General features: G+C 36.4%; 3 protein-coding genes, 1 non-coding gene and 2 pseudogenes across 8 annotated transcripts in view; 2 read left to right on the top strand and 4 right to left on the bottom strand.

Annotated features, from left to right (window-relative positions):
- The window catches only part of LOC125823765 (small ubiquitin-related modifier 1-like), a 498,077-nt gene extending 493,872 nt beyond the window's left edge, over window positions 1–4,205 (top strand). For all 4 annotated transcript variants that reach the window (XM_049503149.1, XM_049503147.1, XM_049503146.1 and 1 more), the window contains exons 3-4: window positions 3,660–3,809; window positions 3,950–4,205. In XM_049503149.1, coding sequence (XP_049359106.1) covers window positions 3,660–3,809; window positions 3,950–4,015 — 216 coding nt within the window. In that variant the 3' untranslated portion in view covers window positions 4,016–4,205. The remainder of the gene's footprint in view (window positions 1–3,659; window positions 3,810–3,949) is intronic.
- Window positions 4,206–5,125: 920 nt separating this feature from the next.
- Window positions 5,126–7,930, top strand: LOC125823582 (receptor-like protein 9DC3). Its single transcript, XM_049502937.1, has one exon. It carries the CDS (start codon window positions 5,126–5,128, stop codon window positions 7,802–7,804), a length of 2,679 nt encoding a protein of 892 aa, XP_049358894.1. The 3' UTR covers window positions 7,805–7,930.
- Window positions 7,931–8,800: 870 nt separating this feature from the next.
- On the bottom strand, window positions 8,801–12,110 carry LOC125823581 (putative late blight resistance protein homolog R1B-14; annotated as a pseudogene).
- Window positions 12,111–13,385: 1,275 nt separating this feature from the next.
- The window catches only part of LOC125823752 (uncharacterized), a 297,644-nt gene continuing 288,366 nt past the window's right edge, over window positions 13,386–22,663 (bottom strand). For both annotated transcript variants that reach the window (XM_049503135.1, XM_049503134.1), the window contains exons 2-10: window positions 16,505–16,573; window positions 16,330–16,386; window positions 16,071–16,168; window positions 15,342–15,411; window positions 15,102–15,150; window positions 14,932–15,020; window positions 14,752–14,799; window positions 13,688–13,747; window positions 13,386–13,579 (exon numbers count right to left, since the gene is read on the bottom strand). In XM_049503135.1, coding sequence (XP_049359092.1) covers window positions 13,469–13,579; window positions 13,688–13,747; window positions 14,752–14,799; window positions 14,932–15,020; window positions 15,102–15,150; window positions 15,342–15,411; window positions 16,071–16,168; window positions 16,330–16,386; window positions 16,505–16,564 — 642 coding nt within the window. In that variant the 5' untranslated portion in view covers window positions 16,565–16,573 and the 3' untranslated portion in view covers window positions 13,386–13,468. The remainder of the gene's footprint in view (window positions 13,580–13,687; window positions 13,748–14,751; window positions 14,800–14,931; window positions 15,021–15,101; window positions 15,151–15,341; window positions 15,412–16,070; window positions 16,169–16,329; window positions 16,387–16,504; window positions 16,574–22,663) is intronic.
- On the bottom strand, window positions 17,349–17,434 carry TRNAM-CAU (transfer RNA methionine (anticodon CAU)). Its single transcript is given in 2 exon segments — window positions 17,349–17,384; window positions 17,397–17,434. It is a non-coding gene; the product is annotated as a tRNA-Met (tRNA).
- LOC125823580 (putative late blight resistance protein homolog R1B-16) lies at window positions 18,005–21,144 on the bottom strand (annotated as a pseudogene).

Below are 22,663 nucleotides of genomic sequence, written 5' to 3'. Positions count from 1 at the left end.
ATTGGAGGTAGTGTTGATTGATTCATTGATATGAATGAATGGTTGATTATGCTTATTTACACTGCATTAAGGTTAGCGATATTCCCTTGCTACTTTTTTCCTTGGCTAATGGGAAAAAATCCTTCTTTTTACCCGTAAAGTGTGGTCTAGGAAGGGTAAAGTGTATGAAGACCTTACCTTTACCTTGGAGGTAGTGTTGATTGATTGATTGATTTGAATGAATGGCTGATTATGCTTATTTACACTGCATTAAGGTGTCAATTACTTTTATTCCATGAATTGCGTGGCTATATTGTTTAAGAAAATCTTTAACACTCATTTGAGTATTATTAACTTAACTTGCTTTCGTGTAAAAACTAGAAATTTGGATGTTCCCCTATTCCAAGCCTGGGTGGGAAGAGTTGCAGTTGTGTTGATGGAAGGTAGCAGGTACTTGTGGAATATATAGAAAAGAAATCAGAAATTTGGAAGGAAAAAACTTAGGAGCTGTTTGGTAGGGTGTATTATATAGGGTGTATAAGAATATCTTTCTACTAAATGTTAGTACGATGTTTGGTTGTAAATTTTAGTTTGGTATGCATTATATATATACACCCTATTTAGTACTATTCTTACACAGTAAACACAGTAAACCATGACATAAACAATACGCAGTACTATTCCTATTTTAATATACCATGTTCAGTTAATACAACAAACTAAACAATCGATAAAAAATAATACCAGCATAACTAACCTCAAAATAACTAATCTCAACATTAATACATCCTGTTTAGTGCTATTCTTATACACCCTCCCAAACGACCCCTTTATTTCTAACTGGTTATCTTTGACTCTTCCCAGATTACTTTTTTTTGAGAAAAGGGTAACTTTGTATTCATAGAAAAAATTCATCATCCAAGAAATGATGAATTGGAAACTTACATCCCATAGTGTGATGGGCCCATCCCATACAGTTTATCAGATTACAAGTTTCATAAGAACTCTGCTACTTCTACCCCCCCCCCCCCCCCCCCCGGGAAATCTTGTTTACACCAAAAAAATAGAAGACTAATACAGTTTGTTTTAATCCTCTGACAAGTAATTTTCTGTCCTTCAAAGCACCTAGTGTTTCTTTCCTTCCATATGGACCACTAGATACATGATGGGATGAGCTTCCACCATTCTTCCTTTTTACCTCTGCTTCCAACTCCTAGCCAACTGTTCAGAAGCTCCAATGTAGTCTTTGGCATCACCCAACTAACCCCCAAAATGCATAAAAACCTATTCCACAAACTGGTAACTATTTGGCAGTGTATGAATAGATGGTTGTTCACTTCAGCTTCCTGTTCACACATAAAGCACCTTGAGCAGATTTGCATGCCTCTTTTCTGTAGGACCTCGTGAGTGAGACATGCCTTCTTGATTAGTAGCCAAACAAAACATGAAACTTTCAATGGACATTTCACCTTCCAAAGCAGTTTCCAGGGCCATCTTTCAGTTCGTGAGACATTATGGTTCATCGTCCAGTAGCATGATTTCACTGTATAGACCCCTTTGTTGTGTATCTTCCATACTGGCTTATCAGAACTCTCAGAAGTACCTGGGAAATTATTAAGGACCCCTAATAACATAGCAACCTCCTCGATTTCCCAATCATTAAATGCTCTCCTAAACAGCAGATTCCAGCCATTTTGACTCCATACTTGTGCCACAGTGTCATTGTTTTGTAGACTCAATGTATATAGGTGAGGAAATAGGTTTCTCAAACTGTCCTCCCCTATCCATATTTTCATTCCAGAACTGTGTCTTCATTCCATCCCCAACACTGATGCATATGTTGTTTCTAAAATGTGGCCATATTCTGCTAATGGTCTTCCAGACACTGCATCCAAATGTGCCCATAACCTCTTCAGTTGTCCATTGGTTAAGTAAACCATACTTTCCTGCTATAAATCTCCTCCATAAGGCTCTATCTTCAGTACAGAATCTCCATAGCCATTTTTGGAGCAAACAACTGTTCTGAAGACTTAGGTTTTTAAGTCCTAAGCCTCCTTGGTTTCTGCTGAGTGTGAGAGTATCCCATTTTACCAAGTTGTAGCCTCTCTTTTCCTTGTTGCCTTGCCAAAGAAAGGATCTCCTTAGCCTATTTATTTTCTTCTCAATGTTCTTGGGAATTGGAAATAGGCTCATCATATAAGTAGGCAATCCATCCAGTACTGACTTGATGAGGGTTACCCTGCCACCTAGTGACAAATACTGGCTTTTCCATCTGGCTAGTTTCTTCTCACATCTCTCCAACACCACATTCCACACTTCCAGCTCTTTGTTCTTGGCACCCAAAGGTAGTCCCAGATACTTTGTTGGTAATGCATCTACTTGGCAACCCAATGTCTTAGCTAGCTCAAGAAGATTGTCAACTTGGTTGATAGGGAAGATATGACTCTTCAACCAGTTGGCATGGAGGCCTGAAATGCCCTCAAAAATAGTGAGTATAGCCCTTATGTGTCTTATTTGACTCTTCCCAGATTACTTATTGTTCTATGTTGTATTTAGTCTAGTAATTGTTCTGCATTTTGTTTTTTTCTACTTGTAACCCATGGAAATAATAGTCTCTGAAGGCACTTCTGTTATCCTTTATTAGAATTTTGTCACCACTCATTTCCTATATCATTTTGCTTGACCTATTGGAATCAGTCTAGCTTGTTGGAGCAGTAAATGCTGATGTACAATGAACTAAATACTAGCACTTAGTTTGTTCCAATTTTATTATATGGTTAGAAAAGTTAAAAAATAAAATAGGAAGGAGCCTCAGAAACAGAAAATAGATTGGAAGATAGAACGAAAACATACCAACAAGTGATCCCAAATTGGGAATACTGAGGTTGTTCGACTTTGTGCTAATGCTTTACGAGTTGCCAGTGAGAAAAATATTAGTTGTACATATTAGATTTTAGTCTATTGTCTCATTACAGTTTTCTAAGATCAGAGAGAGAGCCCCTGTAATTGTCATGTTGGATCGAGGTATATTATCTTTTCTCGAGATTTAGATACTGTTTTTTTTCCATCAATGCTAAACTAAGATATTCTGGTCTATCTTAACAAAATGCTGCAAAAGATTATGACAATTGCTGGCTTGGTTTCTCAGTCATCAATGGTATACTTTGGTAATGCCTGTTTTAATTATCTGGCCTTAGTTGAGGTTGTTTCCAAGTTGTGATCTGCTTCTTATTCTTGGAAAGTCAACTTGGAAGTGGGTGTGTCCATTTGATTATGTGGATTTGGTGATAGGGGATCGTTATTCGCAATAGTGATTTACATGTGGCCTTTTTTTCTTCATGATACGCCAATAACCTGGGACTTACCTACTTTTTGAGCTTTTTGAATTTTACTTTCTATTGCCAGGCCATACAATGTTTCTTTTGACTATACACATTTCATTCTGGCCTATAAAACTCAATATCATATGCAATTTTGTTGATTCTGATGCGTAGTTGATGAAAAAATTACTAGTGGACCTTTTTTTTTCTTCGTCTTATCTTTTATTTCCATCCCTTACTGCTATTATGAAAATGGGTTGCTCACTAAAATTTTCTGGAAAGTGGCCTTCCCCGCATGTATCAATGACAAGGAGGAAAATGATGAGAGAACTTTGTATTTGACTTGTTTTCTGGTTGCAGGACGGGAATGAAGTCTTCTTCAGGATCAAAAGAAGCACTCAGCTGAAGAAATTGATGAATGCTTATTGTGACCGACAGTCTGTGGATTTCAATTCAATTGCCTTCTTGTTTGATGGTCGTCGTCTTAGAGCAGAACAGACTCCAGATGAGGTCCCTCTCTCTCTCTCTCTCTCTCTCTCTAAATGCACACACACGAAAAGAATACCAAAAGAGGGTTGTGCATCTGTTGATGTTGTCCTTAACAATTGTGATTAATTTATTTTTTCTTACAAATTTCCTCCTTTTTGCAGCTGGAGATGGAAGATGGTGATGAAATTGATGCAATGTTGCATCAAACCGGAGGCACAACTCTTTGAGTCTCCTTCTCTTTTGTTTCTGTGGATGTAAGACTTTGTGTTTCAAGATGGTATTGGACTTAGTGAAATGCTGGTTGGCAGCTTTAGGACCGTTAGAGTGTAATGAATGAGATTATGTTTGCTTACTTTATATTGAACTTAATCGCTAATATAACTTGACATGAAAGTCATTACTTGCTTCACCTTTCAATTTTCTGAAGATGACATGAATGCAGAGTCTCGGTTTCTTGTAAATAACCCTTCCCAACCCTCAGAAAAGATCAGAAGCTTGGTGACGAAAAAAATTCATGTGCAGCCAGCTTGCACCTCGTATGTGATCACAGTTTGGTCCCCATTACCTCTAGTTTAACATCTGTGTATGGTTTCTGTCTTACTGGTAGTTTTTTTTTTGGAACTAACCCCCAATGTTTTAGTCAAGTGATAAAAGTGCAACATGTGATGCATTGGTTAAGTGCAGGTTGTGTGAGTTCGAATCTTGGTGCTAACAAAAAGCCCGGTATTTAAGGGGTAGAAGAGTAGATGTATGGACCAGTTGTCACAGAGTATCGAATCATTGTATTGCCTGTCCATGGGAGACGAAGGACGGTGATCTTCCATGCCAGCATGACGCCACTCTAATGTCACACCAAAGAGAAGCATGGGCAGCTGAGTAATATTTTTAGCTACATGGGCAAAGGCAAATCATTTGGACAATTGTTTGTACCATGTGGGAAGTTTGTGCATAGTTTCCCTTGATTTTTAGTGCAGTCAAAGAAAGGACTCAACTTTGAAAGATAAACATGCTGCCAAATTAATTGATGGTGGTCAAAAATAATTGCTAAAGAAAAGGACATTAAAGTTGGGTCAATCTTTCAAAGTTTAACCAGTGACCACGACTTTCCATTGTTTCACTACTAAAGGAAATATTATCCCATGATGTCCAGCCAGCTTTCAATACTTGCGTTCATTCTAGTAACAGCATTCCCACTTTTATTATCACTTCTGGTACTGGTAGGGCCACTTCCAACGTGGTACTCATACCAATTTAAACTGATCACATCTGAATTAAACCCTCAAATTCATACGCGTTTCCATTTCATTATATCCATGCATCTTTGATACACAAAAAAAATGTGCTCTCTCTCTCTCTCTCGCAGTACCTTCCTTTACATTCTACTTGTGCTTCTTCTTTTTTCACTTCCATTCACAATTACATCATCAGCAACAACTGAAGCTGAAGCTCTTGTCAAATGGAAGATGAACTTGTCTTCTGCTTCTTTCTTGGATTCATGGTCCATTTTGAATCTCGAAAACTTGTGCAATTGGACATCTATTGTCTGCAATGCTGGTGGAACAATTTCCGAGATCAATCTTTCTGATGCAGGCCTCTCAGGCACTCTTGATCAGCTTGACTTCACTTCATTTCTGAGTCTCACAAGTTTTTGTCTCAATGGCAACAACTTCAGAGGATCGATACCATCAAATATTGGCAATGCTTCTATGCTCACTTTCTTGGACCTGAGCAACAATATCTTGGAGGGTGTCATACCAGAAGAGATTGGGAAGTTAACACAACTTGAATATCTCAGCTTTTATCACAACGAAATCATTGGTGTTATTCCCTACCAAATAAGCAATCTTCAGAAGGTATGGCACTTGGATCTTGGATCAAATTTTTTAGAGACTCCTGATTGGTCCAAATTGAGGAATATGCCTATGTTGACATATTTGAGCTTTGGTTTCAATCAACTTAGATTAGAGTTCCCTGAGTTTGTGCTCCATTGCCATAATCTGACTTACCTCGATTTGTCGATAAACCATTTGAATGGTTCAATCCCAGAAACACTATTCACCAACTTGGATAAGCTTGAACAACTCAATCTTTCATCTAATTCATTTCAAGGTTCATTGTCACCAAATTTTACCAAGTTGACCAAGTTAAAAGAACTTCAGCTTGGTTCCAACATGTTTTCGGGCTTAATTCCTGTTGAAATTTCTCTGATCAGCAGTCTTGAAGTTGTTGTACTTTTCAATAATTCACTTCAAGGAAAGATTCCATCTTCTATAGGTAGACTTAGAAATCTTCAACAACTTGATCTTCGAAAGAATGGTTTGAATTCAACCATTCCTTCTGAGCTAGGCCTTTGTACTAACCTCATTGTCTTGGCTCTAGCAGAGAATGCCCTGCAAGGATCATTGCCTATATCCTTGTCCGCGCTGACCAAGATATCTGACTTGAGCTTGTCTGATAATTTTCTTTCTGGTGAGGTTCAATCATATCTCATTACCAATTGGACTGAGCTGGCATCTTTGCAGCTTCAATACAATTCATTTTCAGGGAAAATTCCACCTGAAATCAGCCAGTTGAAAAACCTCGTATATCTTTACCTCAATCGTAACAATTTCACTGGTTCCATTCCCTATCAGATTGGTAAGTTGCAAAACTTGCTGGAGCTAGATGTGTCTGACAACCGGCTTTCAGGCACAATACCTCCAACCATTGGAAACCTGACCAATATAAGGGCATTGTATCTTTTTCGGAACAACATCAGTGGAACCATTCCTTCTGAGATTGGCAAATTGACATCTCTTCAAACCCTTGACCTCAACACTAACCGGTTTAGTGGTGAGCTGCCCGACAGCATTTCTAACCTCGGCAGTCTGAAGCTTCTTGAGTTCCTTTCTCTTAGTAACAACCAGTTTTCAGGTGTGATCCCTTTGTCTATTTGCAATTCGACATCACTACAAACTCTAGTTTTCACAAGAAACAATTTCAGGGGAGAGATTCCACAATGTTTGGGTAATATCAGTGGCCTCTCCATTTTGGATATGCGCTACAACAATCTTTCTGGGATTCTTCCAACAAGTTTTGATATTGGATGTTCACTTAGAACCTTCAACTTTCATGGAAATGAACTACAAGGGAAAATCCCTCGATCTTTAGCCAATTGTAAAGAGCTGCAAATTCTTGATTTAGGAGACAATCACCTCAATGATACATTCCCCATGTGGTTGGGAACTCTATCAATGTTGCAGGTTTTAAGTTTGAGATTGAATAAATTGCATGGACCCATTAGAACTTCAAGGATTGGAAACATGTTTCCTGGTCTTCGAATATTAGATCTCTCTCGCAATGCCTTCACAGGAAACTTGCCGACAAGTCTATTTCAACATTTGAAAGCCATGAAGACAACTAATCAAACAACGAAGGCACCAATTGAAGGAAGCAACTATTACCAAGACTCGGTAGTTGTTGTAATGAAGGGACACATCTTTGAAGTTGTGAGAATCTTGTATTTATACACGAGTATGGATCTTTCAAGTAACAAATTTGAAGGACTTATTCCAAGTATTATGGGAGATCTCATTGCACTTCGGGTGTTGAATTTGTCTAACAATGGGTTGCAAGGTCATATACCGCCATCACTTGGAAATTTAGCGGTAGTAGAATCATTTGACCTTTCATTCAACCACCTTTCTGGAGAGATACCGGAACAACTTGCTTCTATAACAAGTCTTGCAGTGTTAAATCTCTCCTACAATCATCTTGAAGGATGCATTCCTCAAGGACCTCAATTTGCTACATTTCAGAACAATTCATATGAAGGTAATGATGGATTACATGGATTTCCAGTTTCAAAAGGTTGTGGTAATGATCAGGTATCAGAGACAAATTATACCATATCTGCACTAGACGAACAAGAAAGCAATTCGGATTTTCTGAATGATTTTTGGAAAGCTGCCCTTATGGGCTATGGAAGTGGACTATGTATTGGATTATCCATAATATATTTCATGATCTCAACTTGAACTCCAAAATGGCTAGCAAGAATCATGGAAGAGTTGGAACACAATTATTATGCAAAGTAGAAAGAAGCAACGAGGTAAAAGGCATTACAGAATAAGAAAATAATTGCTTCTAGACAAGTTACCAACTGAGTATTCAAGTTAAGGTCTATGCTGATTTTTAGTATATAGTAATATATATATATAGTTTCGTTACAACAACAGCTAATCGATACTTTATACTTAGTATATTTTTCTTTCCAATAATTTCAGTATGTAGATTATATTGAAAAGAACTAGTCTTAGTTGATGACTTAAGCTATAAAGATATAACTATAACATGTATGGAGGAGGAATCATGTACATAAAACTAGATATATTTTGGTGAAAAAGGTGGTTCTTCATCAGAGATAAGTTTTTGATACTATTACAGATAACTATGTTCTGCATAGCTATTCTAATTTTACGGCGTACTGGGGATTAACAAGTGTTCATCTGGATTTTATTCCGATGTGTATATGTTGAAGAAATATCACTGAGGATAAGTCCCACATGCTACAGTAGGATAAGGTGAAGCTTTATCAGAATCTTACATTCGAGAAGGAGTCTGTGCCTATTTTAGACAGACAAGTCTAGAAGTTGAGGTCAGAAGAGGAGGCTTCGGTGAAAGTGCAATGCATTTGGTTGAGGAGGCTACTTGGGAGACTGAGTAGGACATGCGGAACAGACTGTGTTAGATACAATTCTAAACTTATTCGAGGATGAACATTTGTTTAGGTAGGAAAAAAATAGCACCCTTTTCCCTATTTGAGACTTTCTGTAGGTTCGTATGTTGCTAAAATTGAAGAAATAAGAAGAACTGAGTCGGAAGAACTGTCTTTTATTGAACTTCAAACTGTTAAGAAGTAAATACAGGAGCATTACAACTGAAATTGAAAATGGAATGGCTAAATAACAGTCAACATGACTAGAAAAGTAGTAACATAAGAAGTAAATGAAGGAAGGTGATATCTTACAAGGCTAGAGGATATGGACCTCAACAGAACTTGCATACTCGTCTTGAATGTCCTGTTGAATTTGCTTGGTGGAATTCTCAACAGATTTTGAACACCTCCTTATATCAATAAGAGCAAGTGTAGTTATATCTGCAAAATCTTGAGGAATTGAATCGAAAGCAAAGCAACGTTCAAGAAACAGTCTTTCAAGGCATGGAAAGTGATCACAACTAGCTCTCCAGTACTGAATGTCTGAATAACTCAGTATCAACAACTTCAAACAAGGAAAACCTTCATCAACTACTTCCAATTCTTCTCCTTTGCAGGCATTATGTACAAGTTTGAGGGCCTCGAGTTTGGGTAACTTACTAAGAATGCTCAAATCCTTCCACTGCAAAGTAGTACCGGAAAAAGCTAAATTCTTAAGGTTTTGTGGAAAAGCATATGGAGGAAGTAGGATCAGATCTGGAACAACATTTTCAGGAAGCGAATTCTCCATCAGTTCCATCATTTTCGTCTGAAAATAACACCTGAAGGTGTAATGCATTCAAGAAAATAAGCAACATATCGACTAGCAGAATCATTCAGACAAATTTCCAGTTTCTCGAGCTGATCTAAGCAGCAGAAAATCACAGAACAACAAACTATCAAAGTCTTTTCCCACGCCACGTATTTGAAACTTCTTTAAATTGGGAAACAGACTAAAGACAGACCTTGTACAATACCTTGGATTCCATCTAGCAAGACTTTGTAAATTTTTCAGAACCCATCTTTTCTATTTAGGCTTGTGATACATTCTCTCAGAAGATGTTTTTTGGAGTATTTGGAGGGAAAGGAACAGAAGATGTTTTGAAGGTCTATCAACTCCTTTACATTCTCTCAAAGCGGAATGCCTTATGTGTCTGTACAGTTGGGTCAATTTGTCCTATGTAGATTCCCTGGATAGCTTTTTAAATTTTGTTGGTTCCTTAGTTTTAGCATAATTGTACTAGAGCCAGCAGACCAACTGTTATTGCTTCTACTTTTGTAACTAATTTGCATCTTCTTGATGCCTTCAATGGAACATTTACTTCATCAAAAAAATATAGGCTTGTGATACCGCAAGTAGTACCATCCCAAATAGAGGCGCCTTCATCGCGGCATTGCCAGAATTCCTGATGGTAATATCAAAGGATGTTCCCCATCTATGGAAAATGGAAGGTTAAGTATAAAAGTCTGCAGATAACGTAGGCCAGATATTGATGAAGGAACATCTATTAATGAGGGAATCTCTTGTCGTTGATGGTGCTGCAAGGCAGAGGGACTCTCTCGTCGTAGATGGTGCTTCAAGTAAGGAGAAAGAGTCAAAGCTAGGTATCTCAAGTGAATTAAATCAAGTATCTCACTGGGAAATGCAGAACATCTCATTAAAGCAAGATCTAGTACCCTTACAAGCTTGAAGCTCAAAAAATTCTGGCATGAGCTCTCGTTGTCCACGAAACAGGAAAATAGAATGAGCATCACTGTTACCACATCTAGTCAATTTTTCTGCGATTATATTGTAAAACAGGGTTAAATTGGATGCTGATCCGACCTCGACTCTTGGAGGAAAAATGCATGGGTTCTTGTTCACATGGATTTTGATCATTGTTTCTTTTAATAACATTCACAAAATTCATGTTTTGAGCTTCTCTCAAGCAGAGTTCACGCGTCACACCATGCATTCCACAACTCTTGATTTTTCCATCAAAGCTCAAGTTGTGTATGGATATTGAACTTATCAATAAGTGCTTTTAGACAATTTTCTGTTACTTCTTCAACACTTTTTGGTCTCTTCTACCTTCAAGAAGCCTTCTACAACTCATAACTCCATAAGTTTATCGACAAAAATCACTTCATCCTCCGGGAAGATTGCAAAATACAGAAAGCACGGTTTTAGGTGACGAGGCAAGTGATGGTAACTCAAAGCTAGCACTGTCATGCATTGGACTTCAAGATCAGTGCTTACTGCTAAACTTACATTCTCAACAACACTTCTCCAAACGTTCAATGTTTTACCACTTTTCGAGACAACTCCAGCAGTTGCAACAATTGCTAGAGTTAATCCTCCGCATTTTAATGCAATTAGCTTCCCAAGTTGTTCAAATTCTGGGGGAAATGAATCTCACAACAAAGACCTTTTCATACAGTGAACTCCAACTTTCATCAAAATTCATGAGGCACATTTGAAAAGGAGGAATACCTGAGCTAGCATATTCAGCTACTTCCACATTCCGAGTAGTCATGAGTATTCGGCTTCCATTATTACAGTCTGGGAAACATAGTTTTATATCATCCCAAGCTTTTCTAGTCCATATGTCATCAATGACTACCAAGAATCTCCCCATGCCTTTTAGAAGCTTTTGCAATCGATATGCTAGTTGCCTATCCTCTTGACACTTATCATCAGATTCATCAGTCTTTACACTAATACAAGAAAGAAGGGTTAAGAGTACATTTCTCACACAATGCTCTTGTGAAACAGTAGCTTTTGCACGAACGTCAAAGTGAGACATAATGAATGAATCATTGTAAATTTTGTTAGCCAAAGTTGTTTTACCGATGCCACCCATACCTACAATTGAGACAACTTCTAGTCCACTTGCTCCTCTGGCAAGTTGATCCTGCATCATCTCGAAATCATTTTTATGGCCAACCATCGGCTCCACAACATGTTGAGCTGTACTACTGGCGAAAGCCAAGTTATTTTCTTATGCATCTTTGCTTTTGGTGTACATTTTCTGCATTTCCATCCACTTGTTCACCCTGGAATCAACGCGCCCTACTAGTTTCAAGAGAAAATGAAGTTTCCAAAAAGTTATTAATTCTTGAAATTGGATTTTCAACATTTCTTGATTCCAAATCCACAATATCTTTTTTTTTTTTGATGACAAGGGAAACCCACAGCCGCTACCCTTTGGGTGCGCACGGGGTAAAACCCCCGCTCCTATGCAATAGCTCGCAAACCACATAGGAGAGGTAACCCGCACTAGGCAAGCCCAGTGCGACGAGCTCGACCCAGAAGCAAACCCCTTGCTAGCGACTAGCAAGGGGTTTCGAACTTGAGACCTCCAACATGGAAGTCCCAAGCCCAAACCACTGGGATTCAAGCTCTACAACTTCTGTGCTGCATACAAGCTCTACGACTTCAGCTTCCAATCTTTTCAATGCTTCAAGATCACCTGTTATATTGCAAGGTTTCTCATAATAGCTCTCAGGGATTCAAGCTTCTTATAGAACAATTGAAAATTATATCGAGGAACTTCCATCGATTGTTATATGGTTCTCATAAGACAAGTAATAGCAACATAAGCCATTTGTCCTTCTTCTCAATCAAAAGAGTCTCTCTCTGAACTCAAAAGGCTAATTTCACAGTATACGTAAAAGAACTTATCAAGAAGACTGGTTGCTAATTGTTCCAACTAACATACTTTTCAATAATTCATGATATAAAATTGAGTGTCCACTAAGATAAACAAATAGGACATAACTTTTTTTTAATCAATTTTATCTTAAACATACCTTTTTGCTCTAAAACCTCATCCTATTAGAGAGTAACAAGTAACAAACACTTTTATTTAGTTAATTATGTCGTAAGCACACATCTCCACCCGCGACTCATCTAAAACTCACCCTACTAGAGAAAGCACACTTAGTAATGCTTTGTCATAAGCCAAGAGCGTGTACGACCATCTCAAAGCTTAAACTATTAGAGAGAACACAATTTGATTTGGTTAATTATGTCGAGACGATCCAAAAGTAGAATCACTCTGATACTCCGTATGTTTATTTTTACTTGTCTACTATTTCAAATATAAATTTTCATTTTTGCTTGTCACTTTTAATTATGTCCACGAGACAATTATTATTTTTCCATGTTTTACCCTTAACATTAATTACTTATGACCTAATACTAAACATTAATTAATAGGGGTAGTATGGTTAAATAGTCATATCAATAGATGTGTCTAAGATTTTACTAGCATCTCTTATGCATACTGCTACAACAACCTACACAGTGTAATTACACAAGTAGGGTCTAGGAAGGATAGTGTGTACACAGACTTACCCCCCTACCGTGGGAGGTAGAGAAGTTATTTCCAATAGACCCTCGGCTCAAGAAATTAATAGGAGTGAAGAAACCTAGGCAAAATACTAACAAGGCATGAGAAAGCATTATGAAAAAAGAAAAAAAGGAACAGTAACTAGAATAAAATAATACGATGATCGAAATACAAGGAACAATAAATAGTAACATGTATGGAAGAAACAAGAAAGTACAAGAGTAATACTACAACTACTAGTATGGAAGGATAAGCGAGACAACATTCAACTCTATACTACTAACATTCTGCATATAGCTACTTTCATAATATACTAGAGAGATCTTTCTTGTTTTCTTTGAGGAACAAAATGCCAGATGTACTAAGATTATAATTTATAAGTGACTTAAGACACAAGTCCCTCAACCTTTGCTAATAGAATAGAACTAAGAGCCCCGGAGGCCAGAGTAGTTTGCAGACGCGCACATGGTACAAAATACTCTTTACTTCCTTTTTAGAACTATACTTGCAACAACATGAGAATCCATTATCCATCCTGCTCCCGTTCAGAAATGGGGTGTCCTTAATTTTACATGCATCATCATCTCTGTATACTTGTTATTTTTATAATACTAGAGAGATCTTTCTTGCTTTCTTTGAGGAACAAAACGCCACAGGTCCACAGCAATGTCAACCTCCTTTTTCTTGTGAAATTTGTACAGTTTTGGCACATCATACCGAAGCTACAATTGAGAGAGAGATAAAGGCACAAAACATTCATAAGGTAACATTGAATTTCACTGAACATCAATAGCATGTAAAATGCTGAATCTGATTGTTTCGATGTGTACCTCACATATAACTTCAGCACTTCTTGCATTATAATCTCGCAAGGCTGCTCTTTTCACATGCTGTTAAGACCATACACAAATGCCAAATCACGACCTAGATCAGAGCACTCTTGTGCGCAGAAACATGGAATGAACTTCATAAATTGTATGCAGCTTTACTCGTGTAACAAAAGAAAATTTAGAACATCAAACAAGGCAACACGTTTAGTGCGAAGAGATCTAGGGGAATCATAACAGCTATAAACAAGAACCAAATACTTGCTTTAGTAATGTAACTAATCATGTTAAAATAAATGACTTAATATTGGGACACAAAGGTGTAGCCTAGTGGTCATTGGTTAATGATGTGGAATGAAAACCATACAGACCAGGGCTTGAACTCCAAACGCTATGAGAACTGTTCTCATCTGTCCAAATCATAGTGCACGGAGTCACTCAATACATGTACTAGTCGCTAGTCGCAAAGCTGACACAAGCACCAATGTTTTGAAAAAGGATCTAAATTTGGGATGAAATAGCATTGTCTCAATGAAGCTTTCCTTTCCCCCGAAGTATAATGTTTCAGCCTCCATTCACTAACAGACCAACCTCTTTAACTTTCTACTTTGAAAACCATAGACTTTGTTCAATTCCATCTTCTTCAACGCGGTTCCATTAATTACGGAAACACCAACAACAATTATTTCAAAGGCAATGGATACTTGCTTGAGGATGTTTCATTTAATAAGGCTCCTTCTTCCCTTCCCTTCCCTTCCCATCCACCCTCGCCCCAACCAACAACAACTAAGTAAACCAAAAGTATACTACTTTTTTTAGTTATAAATGGTAAATCTAAGCTTCTTTATTAGTTTAGTGCTAGAAAGAGTAAATTCAACATTCAGAATAGGAGTTGAACATTCAGATAACTGTATTGATAAAAGGCAACTTAATTTACGTCAGCATGATTTATGAGTACCACAAACTCAAGAAAGTTCATATTTAAGCTATTTACAGTGGATGCTACACATATTTTTTTTTCACCAATCAATCCCTTTGTTGTTGGAAGACAGTATGGAAAAACTTACTTCTCTAGTTGTGGTTTTATGTAAGGAATAAACTGCTTGAGAAGCAACCTGATACATTGATAAAACCACACATTAATCTAGGAATAGATGGGGCCAAAGTTCCAATGCAAACAACAAAACAGGATATTGAGCAAATAATATAAATCTTGGATACCAATTTTATGGAGAGCACCACTGTACCTTCATTGCCGAAGAGAGGAAGTCCATGTCAGCACCTTTCCTCCGTGTTCCAAAAGGTGGATTCATAACCACAGTTTCAACAATCTGACCTACACATAGTGGAATATCAATGAGCCGAGAGGGAGAGAGATGTTTTCTTTCGGGGCTGAAAAGTGAGGTGAAAAAGATACCTCTCCATTTTAAGTTGCTGATGTCGCATTGAATAAAATCCATGTCTAGCTGCAGATGAAATAGTTCAAGAAATGTATGAAACACAAATTAGCACAAGTGTGATTATACATGGAAGGCTACATATATCCATCAAAACCAATGTTAAAAAAGACTCAGCCTTGAACGCTTTCTCAACCTTGCAACTGAAGAAGGAAAACCAAAAATAAATAAATTAGTGTTATCACATAAATGAATAATACCTCAAGCTCATCGGCATTTGCATATGCAATCTCAAGAGACTCGGCATCAATATCAAGCCCAATAACACTTCTGTTCAAAAGAAAGACTACGTCAAGAACAAGCATATATAGGGAACCATAGCAATCTGAAGGGAGCTACGTATGCCAAAGGGTGGTTAGTCGAATACCCTTCACCAGAACAGTATATATAGCCTATAGGTCAATGTTAATTTTATACATATATACTAAATCCTAAACACCCTTAGTGAAATTCTTGACTTCAACAATGTTGGGGTGCACAACAAAACACACCTCATGTAATCCCACAAGTGAGGTTTGGGGATGATAGAATGTATGCAAACCTTACCCTAACTCGTAGAGATAGAGAGATTGTTTCCAATAGACCCTTGGCTCAAGTAACGTATCTCAAAGCAGTTTGAAAAAGAGAATACAAAAATGAAAGCAGTAACAATCATCGAAATAAAGAGCTAGGAGAAGCACAATACGATAACTGAACCAATGAAAACAACATATAATACTAAAATCAAAGAACATACGATAGTAAGAGAGTAATAACAGCAATACTAATAAGGGGACTTGACAACACTCAACTACCTACTAACATTGATAACCTCTCCTACTAAATTACAAATAATAATGCTGGGATGCACAAAGATCATACATATACCAACTTCACACAACACTAAAGTTCAACAAAAGAAACAAAATTTAGAGAGAGCTAAAACATACTCAGCTCCCAAAAGACCAGCTGCAAGGCCTAATGTACCACAACCACATCCAAAATCTGCAACCACCTTACTGTTCACATCCTCAAATGAATTCTCAGCCTAAAAAGATTAAAAAAAATTTCACAAAAAAACCCAAAAAGTTAAAAATAAAGATACCCTTTTAACCTTTAAACTAAACTTAAAAAGAAAAACACAAAAAAGAGGGTATCGGCATAAGAACAAGAAGAAGAAAAAAGTGGGAATATAGAGAATTTACATACAGTGTAAAGCATACGAGAAGCAATGTGGGCTCCAGTAGGATATTGTTCTAGTTCAATCTGTTATAGCAAAAAAGATCATTTTTTTACCAAAATTAGTAATCAAGAATCATAAAAATTGGGAAAAAAAAAGTGCATAAAGATGTATATTTTGTTTAAAGATAAAGAAAAAGGAAACCTTTGGGGTTGAGAATTGTTCAAGAGAACCAAGATAACTTTCTAATTGCTTCAGCTTCATCTTCACCTTTGATGACTGCTAAAGCTTCTACTGTGTGTCTGTGAAAAAGAGAGACTTTTTGTGATGTTTTTTTTTTTTTTTTTTTTGGACTTGAAAATCCCTAAGCCCAATTTGAATTGAAACAAACCAGCCCAATACGTTTGTAGAAGGGTAGATGGGGTCATTTGCACTTTTAGCCCTATTTTTGTGTTGGTTTTTTGGGAGCACAAGTTCATATTTTTGTATTATAATATTTTACAAGTTATGTTTATGCGTGATTGTTTCCTTAAAAAAATTATGCCTTCTTTGGCATAGGTTTGATTGCTTAAAAAGATTGTCTTGATTCAGAATACGAGGATCAAACTAAATAATGTTTGGTGTGAATTTGGATATAAGATTGAATTAAAGTATACATAGTTAGAAATTACAAAAAAGTACTATAAATCAATATAGTTAACAATTTAAAATATTTAGAAAGTGTTTGAAAAAACTACAATAAAAAAATATCCTTCCAATCGTTCAAATAGTAACTAAACTAGTCTTTTTGGGATAAAGGGAGTAAATATCATCTCATCAAAGAATTTTTTTTGGATGTAATGACTTCTACACAATTGATTGAATTAGATAGATATCCTTTCAGCATAGGTCAGCGAAAGGACCCCGGAGACTCACCAAAGTGTGAAAGTTAAGATTCTTAGAAAACGAATATCTCTGCAAAGAGTGCATAATCGAATGGATGAGTTACCTTAATAAAGGAATAAAGTTTAGTACTTTTTTTTTGGAATTTAAAATTAAAAAAAAGTAATGGGGTGAGAGAGGCTCGAACTCTCGACCTCAGGATAACTCTAATTGCTATGAGACCTACGCGCTAGCCAACTGCGCCACCACCCCTTTCTGTCAATTCATTAAGAAATATTTAAATAACATTATAATTTATTCTTTAAAAAAAATAAAATATAAAAATAAAAATTGTCTAATTATCAACTATGTACATCAAAAGTGTTGTGGAGAGGTAAGGATTTCCCTGTCTTTTACTAGACTTTGGGTTCGAGTTTTGAGAATGAAATGAACATTGGTAGGAAAGTTTTACTCGTAAAGTGAGATTTATCGATATGAATAGGAATCAAGAAGTTCAAAATGGATATAATGAAATATTGATATGAATATGAATCAAGAATTTATTGTATGAGAAAGACTCTTTTCCTCTGGAATTAGAATAACTTGGGAAGCAAATTGCATTAAAATGATGGTGATGACGATCAAATTTTGCACAGTTGTCTTCATTCCCTCAACATTTCTGGCTAAACAGATATTTGAACATAAATTTTCAAAATCTATAACCAAATGTTATATGAGAGAAGTAGACCTGTAATCTGTATAAACAAGTAAGGAAATGAAAACTTCTCATATAGTGATTGTAAACAACTGCTTGCTGTGTATTGATTGAACAGAACTAACTTCTCATATAAGCTTTGAAGTACAAAAAAATGAGAATATTAATGTATGCCTTCTCATTTTGTTGATAACTTCTTCACTGCCTCTCTCAACAGAACTTCCATAGTTGTCTTCAATTTCCTGCTGAATCTTCTTGGCGGAGTTCCCAACAGATTTTGCACAGTCACTTATATGAATCAGCTGAAGTGTGGTTATGTCTACAAAATCCTGTGGGATCGAATACATGCTCCAACAACGGTTAATGACTAGTCGTTCAAGTCGTGGAAAATGATCACTACTAGCTCTCCAGTTATGTAAGTACAAATGCTTCAATTGCAAGAACTTCAAGTGTGGAAATCCTTCCTCACCTACTTCCCAATCAGTACCAATGCAGGCATCATATCCTAGTTTGAGGGCCTCGAGTTTAGGCAACTTACCAAGAATCTCCAAATCCTTCCAATGCAAACGAGTACCTGTAAAAGCTAACTTCTTAAGGTTCTTCGGAAAAGCACCTAGAGGAGGAAGAACAAAAGATGTATCATATATTGCTCTTCCAATCATCTTTCTAATCTTAAATTTCAATTCTGTAAGCTGATCTAAGCAGCAAAGATCATCGAAGACCTTGTCCTTTCTTATGTAGTCTTCTTGGATACCACATATTTGCAACTTCTTTACATTGGGAAGTAGTCTAAAGATCGAAGAAGTACATGATAAAGGATTCAATCCAGACAGACATTGCAAATTTCTCAGAAGCCAGCTTCTCCCCATAGACTCATTTAAGTAATTCCAGTCTAAAGAAAGGTGTCTCAATTGAGACATTTTGAAAATTCTCGATTGTAATATGAAAGGTCTTGTATACTTCCATGCAAGAGATGTTGGAAACTTCAGTATTAAAGTTTGCAAATACTGAAGTCTAGTTATTGATGGTGGAATGCAAATATCCCAATCATTAGAAGATGAGTAAACACTCAAAGCTAGATATCGCAAGTGAAATAGTTCAACTATGCAACTAGGAAAAATATGCAACGCCAACGAAGCAAGATCTAGTACTCTTAGTACCTTGAAATGCTTCAAGTGTTGCATCACTGTTGAGCTTGAAGGATCTTCAGTAAAAAGGAGAACAGAATAGGAATCATTATTACGAACCATAGACAGCTGATGGTGGAATGCAAATATCCCAATCATTAGAAGATGAGTAAACACTCAAAGCTAGATATCGCAAGTGAAATAGTTCAACTATGCAACTAGGAAAAATATGCAACGCCAACGAAGCAAGATCTAGTACTCTTAGTACCTTGAAATGCTTCAAGTGTTGCATCACTGTTGAGCTTGAGGGATCTTCAGTAAAAAGGAGAACAGAATAGGAATCATTATTACGAACCATAGACAGCTGATGGTGGAATGCAAATATCCCAATCATTAGAAGATGAGTAAACACTCAAAGCTAGATATTGCAAGTGAAATAGTTCAACTATGCAACTAGGAAAAATATGCAACGCCAACGAAGCAAGATCTAGTACTCTTAGTACCTTGAAATGCTTCAAGTGTTGCATCACTGTTGAGCTTGAGGGATCTTCAGTAAAAAGGAGAACAGAATAGGAATCATTATTACGAACCATAGACAGCTGACTGGCAGCAAGTTTGGATTGCTTTGATCGGATACTTATCCAAACTCCCCTTGTGGAAAAATTCCTGGATTGTTCACATGGAGTTTCATTATCCATCATTACATTCACAAAATTTGTGTTACGAGCTTCTCTCAAGCAGAGTTCACGGATCACATCATGCATTCTGCAAGCTTTTATTTTTCCATCAAAACTACTCACACTGTGGACAAAAATTAAATTTCTATCTATAAGATCTTTAACACATTTTTCTGCCACTTCTTCTATACTTTTCATCATTTCTACCTTCAAAAACCCCTCTGCTGCCCATAACTTCACAAGTTTATTTACAAAAATCACTGTATCTTCCGGGAACATTGCAAAATATAGAAAGCACGCTCTTAGGTGATTTGGTAAGTGATGGTAACTCAATGCCAAAACTCTCATGCATTGACCATTATGATCTGTGCTTACCACTGAACTTACATTCTCGGCAACACTTGTCCATTCATCGAATGCTTCACCAATTTTGGAAAGAAGTCCAGCAATAACAACAATTGCTAGAGGTAATCCCCCGCATTTAAGAGCAATTTGCTTCCCAAGTTGTTCAAATTCAGGGGAGAAACAGTTTTTTACAAAGACTTCTCTCTGCAGTAACTTCCAACTTTCATCAAAATTCAAGAGTCGCATTTGATTAGGAGGCTTACCTGAGCTAGCATATTCAGCTACTTCCATATTCCGAGTGGTCAGCAGTATTCTGCTTCCACAGTTACAATCTGGGAAACATAGCTTGATATCATCCCAAGCTCATTCAGTCCATATGTCATCAATGACTACCAAATACCTCCTCCCTTTTAAACTTTTTTGTAATCGGTCAGCTAGTTGCCCATCATCTTGGTGCTCATCGGTCTTCCCACTAGTCGAAGAAAGAAGACTTAGGAGTACTTTTTTCGCGCAATACTCTTGTGAAACAGTAGCTTTTGCACGAATGTCAAAGCGTGACATTATGAATGGATCATTATAAATTTTGTCAGCCAGAGTTGTCTTACCAATGCCCCCCATACATACAATTGAGACAACTTCAAGTTCACTTGCTCCTCTAGCAAGTTGATCCTGCATGATCATCTCGAGTTCATTTTCATGTCCAACCATCATATCCTGAGGCTCCACAACATGTTGAGATATCGATGTAGTACTAGCAAGATGTGCTTCTTCATCTTTGCTTTTGGTGTACATGTTGTGCATTTCCATCCACTCATTGAGCATGGAATCAACGCGTCCTACTGCTTGTTTCAAGAGAGAATGAAGTTTCCAAAAAGCTATTATTTTTGAAATTGGATTTTTAACATTTCTTGATTCCAAGTCCAAAATATCTTCTGTAGTGCATACAAGTTCTATGATTTCAGCTTCCAAGCTTTTCAATGCATCAAGATCGCCCGTGTGTTTCTCCAGATTAGCTCACAAAGATTCAAACTTTTCATAGAATGATTGCAAATTACATCCAGTAAGTTGAATAGATTGTTGTATGGTTCTCATAAGACAAGTAATAGCAGCATAAGCCATGTATCTCTTATGTGTATGTATGTATATGTGTGATACAATTGAAACTTGTACAATGTCCTATAAGGCTATAATACATAATTTGATAGTTGTCCAATTTCCAAAAGTCCATATTTCTCAAATAAAAAACACAGAAACAACAAGATCCCCTCTTTTTTTTTCTTTTTTTTTTTAACTTTTATCAAATGGACAGGTTGTTAAGAGTGCCGATTAACCTAACTTTGCTGGTTTCTCTAATAAACAAATAGAAAGATTAAAAAAAGACCTTTGGTCTTTGTCTTTCTATTTGTTTATTAGAGAAGCCAGCAAAGTTAGGCTAGTGGATACTGTTAGCTAGGGGTGGAGGTATATATCGAATTATTATATCATATCGAATATTTTGATACCGTGATTTTGGTATTAGGTATGATATATGGTATACATTTTTTTTTATATATTTGATATTTAGTATAAAGGCATAAGATATAAATATGTCTTTTAACTTGATTTAAGATGACATCTATGCCCTCCAACTTTGGATGTGCACAAGTAGGTATGCATTTAAATTTGTATAAAATTGAACAAGTAGACACACATGTCATACATGACATAATACACATATTGTCATGTAGGACGTCATGTTAGATGAATGTATTTATTTGTTCAATTTTATACAAGTTTTAGTTTCTACTTGTGCACACGAGTTAAAGTTCATAGTTGTCAGCTGAAGCCAAGTTAAGGGTCATGTTTATGTATTATTAGAAGTTAAAACTTTGACTACTCTATTTTGATTGAAATTTATTTAAATGCAATTCATTAACAAAATAAGTTGTTTGTACTTTCTTTTAGATATATATTTTTACATGTGTAATGTGCTAATATGATACCATTAAGACCATTTTTTGAATTGTCAAATTCATAATATATACCCTATTATACGAATATATATTAGTCGAAGTTGAACAAATCATAGTTATTGTGACATCTTGCAAGTTGATAACTATGAAGAAGTTTAAAAATTGGAAATAGTCATTTTTTTTTTGAAAGAATTTAAAAATCTGGAAAAAATTTGGTCAAGTATGGGAAAAAGGTGAGTTTTTGGCCAACTTTGAACAGTCATAACTTCTAGCTCAGGATGAGTTAGGTGTAGTTCCAGTTATGTTTGCGAAGCTCATGGAATGATCTTTCCAACGCCACCGAGTTTTCTCGATTCCGAGTTCGTATGAGTGAGTTATGTTTTACTCGAAAAATATAAATAAAAGAAAAATGATTGAGATTTTAAAAAATCGATTAAACTTATGATTTAAAAGAAATCAAATTTCTAAAAGAACAAAGTCGCCACTTAATTTTTTAATAAAAATCAAGAAAAAATTTAAGGTTTTCAAAAGATTTAAACAGATAAAATCAATTGAAAATAAAAGGGTTTGAAGTTCAATGTACATTTCGAGAAGGTGTTAAGCCCTCGGAATGCCCGCTAACTTGCGGTTGACCGGCGATTTGACTAAAAATAATTTTGACTAATTTTAAAATTTTAACTAAGTAA

This window comes from Solanum verrucosum, unplaced genomic scaffold (genome assembly GCF_900185275.1).
Source record: "Solanum verrucosum unplaced genomic scaffold, falcon-dt-bn FXZP01000093.1, whole genome shotgun sequence".
Lineage (NCBI taxonomy): Eukaryota > Viridiplantae > Streptophyta > Magnoliopsida > Solanales > Solanaceae > Solanum > Solanum verrucosum.
The sequence above is the reverse complement of the archived record's forward strand: the minus strand, read 5'-3'. Positions and strand labels throughout refer to the sequence as shown.

What these genes read in the sequence shown, in the direction of transcription:
- LOC125823582 (XM_049502937.1), top strand. Translation starts at nt 5,126, where the DNA reads ATGTGCTCTCTCTCTCTCTCTCGCAGTACCTTCCTTTACATTCTACTT.